General features: G+C 49.4%; 1 protein-coding gene across 1 annotated transcript in view; it reads right to left on the reverse strand.

Moving 5' to 3' along the window:
* The window catches only part of LOC125324435 (sodium- and chloride-dependent GABA transporter 2), a 31,676-nt gene that overhangs the window by 2,844 nt on the left and 16,632 nt on the right, over positions 1-12,200 (reverse strand). Inside the window, exons 9-13 of the mRNA XM_048300280.1 lie at positions 5,095-5,198; positions 2,264-2,388; positions 1,598-1,710; positions 1,314-1,451; positions 163-265 (exon numbers count right to left, since the gene is read on the reverse strand). Of these exons, the coding sequence (XP_048156237.1) occupies positions 163-265; positions 1,314-1,451; positions 1,598-1,710; positions 2,264-2,388; positions 5,095-5,198 (583 nt within the window). The remainder of the gene's footprint in view (positions 1-162; positions 266-1,313; positions 1,452-1,597; positions 1,711-2,263; positions 2,389-5,094; positions 5,199-12,200) is intronic.

The following is a 12,200-nucleotide window of genomic DNA, read 5'->3' on the forward strand; positions in this document are numbered from 1 at the left end:
GAAGTCCCTGCCAGTTGAACCCAGGGGCACCAAAGCAAGGATTTAAATTCTGCCTTGCACTGCAAAGCAATTACCAAGTTGAGCTACAGACCAGCATTCTGAGGATGAACCAGACAAGAGCCTGAGATGCCAGAGCTGGGGACCCCCGTAGTTCATACTCACCATAGACCCAGGCGATGCAGAGAGTCTCGAAGATGGCCACAAAGAGCAGGCACATGCCACTGGCAGCATAGTAATCAAAGAGCTGGAAGACATACATCCCACCCTGGGAAAGGCCAAGTGGGCAGCAAGGTGAGAGAGAGGGGGAAGGAATCAGGCAAAGAGCTAGAGCCAGAGCAAGAAACAAACTCAGTATCTTCCCCAGAGCTGGAGGCATCTCCCTCTCTGGGACAGGGCACATCCCTTTTACCCAAGGCCTGACAGAGACACGCAGCCACCCTGCTGCTCTCAGGAGTCTGCAACCCTTCATTTCAATGCAGGGCAGCACAGCGGAGGGCAGCTGACTGCCAGAGATTGTGGGGATGTTTTAGGAGAAGACAAAACCTAGGCAGCTCTTGTAGCTCGAAGTGAAGATGGAAACCCCCTTAAGACACGCAATCCATCTGATTTACTTTAAAGTCCCAATTTGCAGAAGGAAATAACTACATGCAGCCTGGCTGTTTCACTACCCAAGTCTGCAGGGCTACCTACAAAACAGGCCTGTGGGTAAGTCCAGGCACTATGTTGCATGTACAACATCAGAGACAGCTTTTTCAAAAGTTATGCCCCAATGAAAACAGAAAGTGTCAAGAGCATTCTGGCAGCATCAATCCACACACACATATTGCTAGGCAGAGTTGAAAGTTTTGAACAAGAACAGTTAAGCTCCCAGGCAATTAATCACAAGGATAATACAGAGGATATCAGTATAATAGATAAGGGGTGCACTCAGGCTTGACAAGCTTCTTTGTACCAAGTGCTCCTGTAGCTCCATTCAGGAAGAAAGAGAAGGACAAACACACTCCCCTTCCCATGCAACAAGCTACAGCTGTAAAGGTTTGGTTTGTGTAAAGATAAATTTATAACCAAAACATAGGCTGTCCAGAGCTCCAGCTATCAGTCTTGGCAGGAGAAGTATCAGGACTGTTACTGGCACAAGGGGTAAGTGCTGGAAGGGAGAACATAAATGGCATGAGGAGGGCAGGGCAGCCTCCTGCAGGCACAGGGCGCAGGGCAGCAGGATGGGACTCAGCAGCCCCAGTGGTGACCCCACCACCCACCAGGTCCCACTCTGTCCTGTCAACCACCATGCAGGTGGTCTGAGCCCAAAATACCTCTGTGAGCATCACCAACCCAACCAGATATGAGAGGATGGAGACCAGCAGGATGAGGGTCTCCCGGCGGTTCTTCTTGCGGAAGATGGTGGGGTACATGTCCACAAGAGCCGTCACAAGACTCTCCACGCAGACAAACTGCAAAAAGCAGAGATCCCACCTCTGTCAGCCCATCCTGACTAGCTTCCCAGCCCCACTGGCTCCCCCTCAGCCAAGCTGAAGCCTGTCCTGAAGAGACAGTGGCTTTTGTCTCGTAGGGAATCGCTCTGCTCCTGCGGCTTTACCTGACTGTCCAGTCCCAGCAAAACAACCATCAGGAAGAAGAAGCACGCCCAGAGCGGGGAGAAGGGCAGCATGACCACAGCCCGAGGGTAGGCGATGAATGCCAGGCCAGGCCCTGCAGGGAGAAGGGCTTTCAGAGCAGGCAATGGGCAGCAGCACAGCACAGCTGGTTGAGACGTGCCTGAGGCAGCCACGCAGCCAAGGCACAGCCTGTGGCCATGCAGCCTCTCACTCCAGTAATACCCGTGCTGTGCATGAAACTCAGGCTCCTGGAGCAGTGAAGGAGAAGCAGGAAGGGAGGGAAGGGGACACAGCAACCTCTGGCTTCTTCACTGTTGCAAGAACTGGGAGCCAGGGGAAGCCTCTGAGCCCAGGGACCATGGCACAAGCCTGGGCGTATGCCATGCAGTCACCTCAGCACCCTCCCCACAAGAGACAGCAGCTGCCTAACCCCAACCCTCACCCTTAGAGGCAGCTTTTATTAGCCTCAAACCACCGCCACTACATCTCAGTATTTCATGAGTGTGCACTCATTTGCACTCATTTCTCCCTGCTTTTTGGAAGTGGAAAGCAAAGGACGGGAAACTGCAGCTGCAGGCATCCCCCTGTCGCTGGGGGCTCAAGTGGCAGCACCCCCACAGCCCCATCCCACCAGGGTCTCCACTCACCTGACTCGGCCACCTCGGCGATGGGCACACCCTGCTCCTGTGCCATGAAGCCCAGGATGGAGAAGATGGCAAAGCCAGCCACAAAGCTGGTGCCGCTGTTGAGGAAGCACAGGGCCACACAGTCCCTGGGAGAAGGGGACAAAGCATCAGCCACGTATGACCCACACCCCATGGCAGCCCCCCAGGACTCTTCTGCCCCAGCCACTGTGTCTCTCCCAGCACACCTGCAGCTTGACTCAGCACCAGAAGCTGCAGAGAGATGCCCCAGGCTGGACAACACAGCAGGACTCCCCCATGGGAAGCCTTGTCCAAGGACAGCATAAAAATGCATTTCTCGCCTAAGCTCCTTGCTTGTGAGATAGTCTTCCTACACATCTAAATGCCAGGAGTTTTTTTCTCTTTTTTTTCCCCCTCTCTCTCCCCTGGTCCCCCCTGTAGCAGCATGTAACAGTTTATTTTTGTCTGAGAAGGGAACATGGTTTTTTTTCCTTAATAGATTTCTTGGACCAGTGACAATCTTCTGCGTTCTCAGAACTAGTAGGTATCTCCCGGTGTTGCATTATGAGAAAAAGATAATCACAGCCATCCAATTTATTTTCTCTGATCTATTCCCTTTTGTCTCTGTTTCATCTCATTCTCATCCATCAACACTTTAAACTGAACATCTCTTATCTATCCAATTCCTTTTCACGCTCCAGTCTCTCTAGTCCTCTTGCGACTGCAACCCTGGGGACAACAATAACATTTGCAGCATCATTCTGAGATATTCTGAACCAAACTGAATGCACCCCTTCTGGCATTTCATGGCCTGCTCTGACTTTATTAAATGCTAATCTGAAAATCCCATGTGATTTTTCTGTATCAGTCTTTATTTATATAGCATTTTTGGGGCTCTGTGCTCCTCCTTGCATGTTAACTAGGTCTATTCTTGGTCTGCAACCTTTTCTAGAGAAAAAGTACAATTCATGAAAAGCCCCTGGTGTCATACAAATTCAGATTATTCCTTTCAAAGCACAGCTCGTTGCATTGTCAAAGACTGCACAGCACCCAGCACTGTTGCTCAGCCTTTGCATTTGTTTTCTAAGGCCCAATGAATCTCCCAGTTGGAAAGGAAGGCCACACTCCACCAATCCCAGCTACCCAATGGGAAGCCCAAGCCAGAACCTCATTTCTCCAGTGGCTATAAACTGCCTGCTCGCCACTCAAATTATATTCTCAGTAATTTGACACAAATTCTCACATGTTTCAAATAGTTCCTCATCCTTCCTGGTGTTTCTCCCTCTTTCCCCTGGATGTATCAATGACAGGTCAAACCCTCCTTGGAAAGGCATGGGCTGGAAGGTGCTCTCCCCTTACCTGGAAGGTGGGAAGGGGTGTCATGGTAGAGAGTAAAATGAGGGGATGGCCAGATCAGAGAGATCTCTGCAGATTTACACCTGAAAGGGAGCCTGAAGAATTCCCTTGCGGTGACAGGAAACAAGAAATGGTCAATGCTGTTTGATGCCATCTAGGATCACTGCCATATGTACAATGGTTCCTACTGCCCATATCCTTCTCCAGGTCACCAAAGGTTACACCTGCCCTGGTATAACAAAGTGGGACACCACGCTGATGTCCATCTCCCCTGTTAAAGCCTGGTTCTGGCTTCTTATCCAAACTAAGCTTGTAGAGCACAGGACTGACTCATCAAAACTGGGTCCACGCCTGGGAACAGGCTAGTCAAAGGTTTGACACCAAAACTAAGAACAGCATTCCTAGAAATGCCGAACAGCACAAAGGGTAAAAGCACAGCACAGCATGCAAACAGACACCTCTCCCCTTTCTACAGCAACTCCCAGCTGCAGTTACAGAAGCTCTTTACAACCCTGCTGCTGAGCAGCCCCTGTCATCCTCTCCATGTTATATATTAGACTGGGGATGCAAAGGGCTAATGTCCAAGGACATGTTGAAGGCCAGAGACAGACCCATTACCTCTTCTTTTCCTACAGCTTTTTCTCTCAAAACTGGATGTGGGAGAAGGGACATGAAAAGAAACAAGAATCGCAGCCCAGCTGCTGTTGGAGAGGCAGCCTCGCAGCAGGAATGAACTCCTAAAATGACAAAAGATGCCAAGCAAGGATCACGTAGCCAGTGGTGTGCCTGAACCTTTGATGGCAACAACCACAATTTTGAACTTAAAAGATGGGAGGAGAAGTCAATGCCAGGAGCAACCCAATCAGTAGAGAAAGTGTGGAAAGACAGGTGGCCTCTTCCTCTCACACAAGCCTTTTAACTGTGGGGATGGATACACCTACAGCAAAATCAGTTAATTTTCACTTGACCACTGCAACTCAGCAGCCCGATTCCATCTGGCAACCTGGTCCGTTTCTGCTCCTGCAGTCCAGCATGCAATAAACAGAAGTCACATCTGCAGGCTCATATGTAACCATAGATAGCACACAGGAACCAGTGACAGCTGTGCCAGTCACTGCCTCCAAATGAACCACAGAAGGATAAATCACAGGGTGAAAGGACTCCAGCTGAGAGCCATTAGACTTCACAGTTCTGCTTCCCCTGTGGCTACTCATGCACCCATGTAATAGGAGAGGCTGTAGTGTGGGCTGGGGTCACAAAACTAGTGAAGAGGATCTAACTTTGCCAAGTGTGGAAGAGGGGACAGACAGAAAATTCCCCTGGGTATAAAGCACAGAGAACTGGATCTGGGGAGAAAACACCTGGAAAGAGTTTTCCTATGCCTTGAGTAGAAACAGAAATCATGACACTTCCACAGGCCAGCAGCCTCCAGCAGATCACTGGTGTTAAGGGAGGGGAGGGCTCGAGGCAGCAGTTACCTGTAGCAGTCGTTATGGTATTTGTTATAGCTGCCCAGAGCCGTCAGGCATCCCAGACAAATTGCATACGAAAAGAAGATTTGAGTGCCTGCATCCATCCAGACCTGCAAGGGAGATGCAAACAGAGGTGAGAAGACAAGGCCAGCACAGACGGGAAGAGGCAGAGCCCGGAGGCTGCTGTAAGCACCAGAAAGGCCAGGGGTCAGAAGGCCAGCAGTGCTCCGCATTGAAACAAGCCTTTTCTAGAGGCAGCTTGTACAGTGCCAGGAATTGCAGTGCTCAGCAAGGCACCCAGTGGGGCTAGGAGTGCCAAAGGGAAGGGATACGTCAGGCGCCTCATCCACCCAAACCACATGTAGCTCTTCATCACCACCTTTCTTTCTTTGACAAATCTGCAGCACCCTGTGACACTCCAGAGCCTTCCAGCAGCAGGAGACCAGACAAACACTTTCCATGAGGGCTGAAGGAGCCCTCTGCCACCAGAGGAAGGGTACTTGATTTGAACAAGCCTAGTCTCCCACTGGCCAGCGTGAGTACATACAGCTTGTGGTGGTGGCCCTTCCCTCCAAGACCTCACATAAAGGCTCCAAAACTTAAAAGAAATTCAACTGGGTAGGAGTACTAGAAATAAACAGAGATGATTGCAAAAGACAGCTCCTAAAAGAACATACAAGAACACTGTTATTCCCATGAGGCACTCTGCTCTCACTGTCAATAACACATCCCAGAGCTCTAAGGCTGACAGTTGTCAATGCCAAATTTCATCTGAAAGCCTAGCTGTGTGCAGTCACCAATTCAGTCACTGTCACTGCCTTCTGCAGACAGTAGTGAAAGCAGGAATCAATGGTGAGGAATGAAGCAATGACAAAGATTATTAAATAAACCTCTGTTCTCGAAGATCTTTTTTACTAGGGGTTTTATAAAAGAGATAAGACAGTCATTCAGCCAGTGCTGAAGGGTAGCCACATTCTCGAGACAAAAGAAAAGCAGAAGAAGAGTATTACTGGGACAACTGTATGAGGAAAGTCTCCGTTTGACTACACTCCCCTCTCCCAGAGTAGCAGTGCCAGTAAGCCCTCGGACAAACGCCAGCCTTGCCCCAGAGCCCCTCTGAGAAGAACAGGAGCCAATGGAAAGCACCACAGTGGTTTTGATGACTTCAAATCACACCTGTATCTGTCAGCCAAGACCTCATGTCCTGAGGCAATGGTCAGCTGGACAGCACCTGCCCAACCACCCCTGTTGCTCAGGCCAACCTCACCAATGCATGGTTCTGCCTTTCCTCCTTTGTACTGGCCAAAGTTTAATCATGCGGTGAGAGGTTTTGTTTTATATTTACCTCTTCTCTTTCCAGGGCTGATGGGCCTTATGAAGGCGTGTTGCAATCCCATTAGCTGCCATTTTTCCAGAAGAAGTTCTGGATTTGGCTCAAGGCACAGATGCACAGAATAAATCCTCTCCCCGCCCACTGCTGCCAACCCCAGCAGGGAGAGAAGGCGAAGTGCTGCTAGGGTTAGGTTTGGTGAAACTGCTCTCCCTGACTGTTCAGCAAGCCACTTGTCTAACATTCAACCCCACAGCCTTCACTTAAGTCCATGGAAACCCTGGACTCTAGGTTTCTGATCAAGCAGAGAGTGAGATCAAATCTCTGATTTGTAGAATGGGAAGGGACAGGTGATGAGGTGGGACTGGAACAACTAATTCAAGGCACTGGGAAGTCAAAAAGTAATTGACCTCAGTGTATTTTACTCTTTTTGGAGATGAATGGGAAGATGGGTTTAGAGCATAAGGTATTAATTTTTTTCAGTTCAAAAATATTAAAAAAAAGATCAAAGCTCTTTTTTAAATTGATTCCTAAAGCATCAGTGTGCTTGTGTGGGCAGTAAGGGCACAGCTTTCATTCTGTAGCTACATTTTAGGCACAGCAAGACACTGAGGTGAGCTGGACCAGCAGACACCTTTGCATCAATATTTAAACATCTTTGCAAAGACTGGGATCAAATGCTTTGTTAGGTTTGCTTTTTATTTTGCTGTTCATTGCTAGAGCTTGTTTTCTATCAAATTTGAGCTCAAAACACACCCTCTCATGGGGTTTGTAGCTCTTGTAGTTTAATTTGTCAAGATAACAAGACTTTTGCCATTAAACTGCCTACCCCACGCTTGTCATAACATTAGACTCAGTTGATGCTTTTCAACCAGATTTAACAGTTGTCAGAAACCTCAAGGATATCAACTACCTATGAACTGCACGACAGGGAATGGGAAAAAGACAGAAACTCAGGGTCCCCACTGAGCAGAAAGCTACAGGGAAGAAGAGTCAACCAGTGTTATATACCACATAAATCACACAAGCAAAGGAGAAATACCCCTCAGGCAGGAAAAGAACTGGTGCTTTACCAGCCATGCTGGAAGCCAAATATCAAGAGGCCAAACTTCATTAGCTCTGTGGCTTATGACGTGCCTCATTTCTAAAATCCAGTGATAACCCTGACTGTAGCAGAGACCAGCGTGGGGTCTGTAGGCTCCTCACTTCACTGCCTGCTCTGCCCAATCTAACACCTGTGGGGTGCACACCTGGCTGTGTGGGAGCCCAGCCCCACAGAGCTATCTTCAGGGAATACAGGACCTGTCTTAGCATATGATCCCTGTTTGAAGCAAGGCAGCCTGGGGCTGAAATTGTAAATAAAGCGAAGCTTGGCTTGCAGAGCTTATGATCCTACTTAGCATGACTGTGAACACCAGCTCAGGCTGCATGCACATTATTTCACACATTTAAAGGTTACCACAGCTCTTGGGCCAAAGTACAAGAGACATCTACAACCTTCCCAGTCTCCTTGCAATTCCCAAATTGCTTGGGGGTCAAAGGACTGCCACAGGACTGATGCCATGTGTGCTCCTGACCCACTGGTGATGGAGTCAAGCAGCAGCAGCAAATCCCAGGACTGTGGGGTCACTGGGATTGGAAGGGGCCCAGCCTCCTCCAGCCTCTCACCAGCAACACCACTGCCCTTCGAGACCCACAGAGCTCATGGGGGCTACATGGACCACTCATTTCAGCAAACAGCCACTCAAACCTTTCCTCCCCAACCTGCTGCCTGTGCTTGTTTCTCTCCCTGTAGTCACTCAGAGAAATGGTTTTTTCAGCTGTTCCCAGACCACTCTGACTAAAGGGCCTCACAGGGTCAGGCAGGGCTCTCTTTCCACTGCAGATAAAAGCATCCTGCTGCTCTCTGGCCACTGCTCCCAAGAGACTGGTAAAGTTTATACTGTTCAGATTTTGCTGGCATATTGGCAGCACAGGTATTTTGATTTAATTGTTGTCTGCATTTTTCTAAGCCATCCAGTTTATTTAATTCATAATTCAATTTCTTTGAACGTGTTGTTTGCTCCAGTTTGCAATAGCCTCCTACTCTCTGCTTTTAGCCAAAACCTTTACACCTGAGCTGCAGTTATCCAAGATGGTTATGGCCATTCCTTCATCCCTTAATTTTTTCAGCAATATTCATTTTATTACATGTACTGGAATTTAATAGCTCCCAGTACCAAAACAGATCCTTCCTTAGGAAGTTCTCAAAGCACATACAAATAACAGAAAGACCACTTTTGACCAAAATGTTATTGAACCCTGGGGGATGCCACACATCAGATATAGGTGGCATGCTGAGAAGCACTGAACTGCCCCCATCAGCAAGCAGAGATGACACAGCACGGAGTGAGGACATGCTGCGTGGAGGGTCACGCTTGCTGTAATGCATAGCAGAGAGCAAAAACCAGCCAAATCCTGAGCCACAGTTCAAGCAGCATTTCTTTTGCCCCCGACATCACGGCTCACGAGTCAGCCTGTGGCGCTGGCACTACCCACCAGCCACCCACTGCACCACACAAACACATCCCTGCCTTAGAATGGAAGATGGTGACTCCTATGGTTTCACTGCAAGACTCCCAGGGCACGATTTCCAGATGATTGACATTTCCCTTCACTCAAGACTGGCCCATAGGTCCCAGCCCAAAGATGCAGCCCACGTCCCACAGTGCTGCACCAGCACAGAGCTGAGGCCCTGCTGCACAGCCCAGGGCAATGCTTCCCCCATCCCCATTTATCCCAGCAGAGAAAAGACAGAGAATGGGTCACTGACATTTCTGGAAAATGTTCCTGTTCGTCCTGCCCAGCCAACACCCAGCCAAGCATCACATTCCCAATCCTGAGCCCCATCCGCCTGGAAAATACTCCTCGGGAGTGAGGAACGGGGGCTTTGTTCCCAGTTAATCTCCCTGTGCCAGCACTCAAGGCCCCTACAACGCCCTGCCTGAGAACACTGACCTCATGTCACCCCCACACCTCAGGACACCGGGGGACCTGTAGGGACATTTTGCACCCAGGAGGGCCCTCCCACCACTGGGGTTACTTTAAACACATGAAAACAGGTCCCTGGTTCGTCCCAAGGAACGCAGCTGCCTGCCCCGGGGAGGTGCAAAGGGGCGAGTGGTGCTCCGAGGGCGCTCCTTGCTGCCTGGGAAGCCGGGCTTTATGGTCCTCCCCGCCCTGCTGCTTGCGGGCAGACAGACAGACGGACAGCTTTATTCCTTCCTGCTATGTCAGCGCTGAGATCAGGCTCAGCAGGGCTGCACGGCGGGGCCCCACGGCAGCAGGGCTGGGAACAGGCATGGGACAAGGAGGCGGAGGAAGCCGTCTAAGGTAAATACAGCTGCGGCTCACCCCACAGGGATGCATCGCTCCGGCAAGGCGGAGGAGACAATTCCAGCCCCGAGCCCCTCTGGCACGCTGTGGGAGCATCAAGCTCTCCCTGCCTGCAGCCCGGTACCTGGCCTCTGTCCCCCGGGCGGAGCAGGAGCAGTGCCCGGGCCCGCGGCCCCTCTGCCACGGCATGGGGTGTGCGGTGGGGACAAGCGCAGCTGCCAGGGACAGCCCTGCCAGGGACAGCCCTGCCGGCGCACGTGTCCCCCACGGGCACAGCGGGACAGCCTCCGCACCAAACAAACACAACGCCTGCAGAACGGGAAAGCGGGGTGCCGGCAACAGCACAAACCCGGCACACCGGGTCAAGGCAAAGGCCTGCCGGGAAAGCAATAAATGAGGGGAACAAATAATATTTAGCAGGCCTGTGGTCGCCCTCACCTCGCACAGGGAAGCGGCGGCGTTCGCTGGCCATAGAGCAGCAGCAGGAAGGGGCTGAATTTGGGGCTCTGACCCCTTCCCAGCGTGGCTGCAGAGGCCCATGGTTAACCCAGCAGGTCCCAGCCCTTGAAGATGCACACACCTCTCACATCCTCCCCGTGGTGGCTGGAGGGGCTTATCCTCAGCTCAGCATTGACTGTACGAGCTGCCCTGGTCCAAACCTAGACCTCAGCATTCTCCCTCTGCAGCCACAGGCAGAATGGACAGACCCCCCCAACAAACTGGGGGCATCTTCTTTTGCCTTCCCTTCCTATCCTATCTGTTGGGAAGCAAGATCCGTGTGGGAAATCTGCAGGGGAAAACCCTGCTCCAAAACACAACCATCAGGGAAATGGGTGAAAGAAAATGAGAGGGACATAGGGAAGGATATTCAAAAAGTAATGCACAACTCGGCTGGCCATTGGCACCTCCCGTGCCTCCCTGCCCCCCGGACTGGGATACAGCCCCCAACTTTAGGGGCCTTCAGCACACCTGGGATGGAAAGCAGCTTGTCACAGAAGCTTCTTTCTTTATATAAAGACTGAATGAAGTACAAGCAAATACAGCAAGGTGGGAGTTTTCTGGAAATTTCAGGAGGAAAGTAAGAGTGGGAGGCTTTGAGAAACATTTGCTGGTTTTCTAGAGACAGATAAACTCAGCAGCCTCTGAGCACAACTCTCTCTCCATTCTTGCTCATTAAAGCTAATGAAATTTAGCTAAGAGACTTGATACCACAGTGAAAGGAGACCATTACATTTCTTCTCTTTAAAGCAAACCCAAACACACAAGCCATCACTTTCTGCATCAAGCCCATCAGTTTTCTCTTTATATCTGTCTGTCTAAACAGTGACTGGCAGTGATATGAAAGCTTCAATCAACAGAGAGCTGACAGCACCTGAGAAAAGTTCTTTTAATGACAAGTTTTACACACTTAAATCTTATTTCTACTCTGAATTCCTCTCATTTCATCTTCTCACTAGTGGATTCCACTATCCATCCCTCTGCTTAATGACATTCATAAATTTCCAGCATTTCCTACTGAATAAAACAATTGATAAAACTGATAAATGCAAAGGGTGGAGTGATCAAAAGTAGAAATGGAGGATGACCCCAAAACCCTTTGTTGGTCCACGCTGTGAAATACACAGAATGATTCTGGAGCACAGCAATGCAGTCAAGGAGTGGGAAAAGACTTTGGGCCTAATTATGGCTGACATGCTAACGTCATAATATTAAATATTCTACGTATTAAAAAAATGAGCTATTGCCTCGTTTTTTGGACTTTTTTTTTGTTTGGGGACACAGTTCAACATAGATGATCTCTTTGGTGGTTTTGCTGTTATCTGCTTGTATTAGAGCATAATTGGTCTTCATTATTCAACACCTTGGTTTGGCAGTTCTCTGTATGGTCTGATCTACATATCAAATGCAATTCATTTACCATTTTAATTATAGGCATTTCACAGATTGAGGAAATGAAGGTGCAGGAAGATTTAGGGCACTGTAGACTTCACAGCCAGAAGAGACCATCATCAATCAGCTCGACTGAGCTCTCATAGACAGGATTTCCCAGTTCTGTCCAAGGTCACTTGGCAGGTGAAAAGTGATTTCCACACACCAGGCTGATATTCTGACACTTAATCACATCTCAGCTGTTGCTGCTCCCCTGGTAGAATCTGATAAATAATTCATCCCCTCTTTTCACCTAGTTTTTCATATGCTTTAGAGGAGCTTTGATTTTGTCCCCTTACATATTGTTTGCTCTTTTTTTAAACCTCCCTTTGAGATGCCTTCTCATAAGGCTCAGATTGGAGAGGTTATTTTAAATTTTTTTTTAATTTCCAGAATCCCTTCCCAAGCACTAAAAAATCTCCCATTTTTCTGGGCAGTACAGGATTGCTGGTAAACAATTAGAGCTCACTGTCCTTTG

The sequence above is a fragment of the Corvus hawaiiensis genome, chromosome 4 (assembly GCF_020740725.1).
Source record: "Corvus hawaiiensis isolate bCorHaw1 chromosome 4, bCorHaw1.pri.cur, whole genome shotgun sequence".
Taxonomy (NCBI): domain Eukaryota; kingdom Metazoa; phylum Chordata; class Aves; order Passeriformes; family Corvidae; genus Corvus; species Corvus hawaiiensis.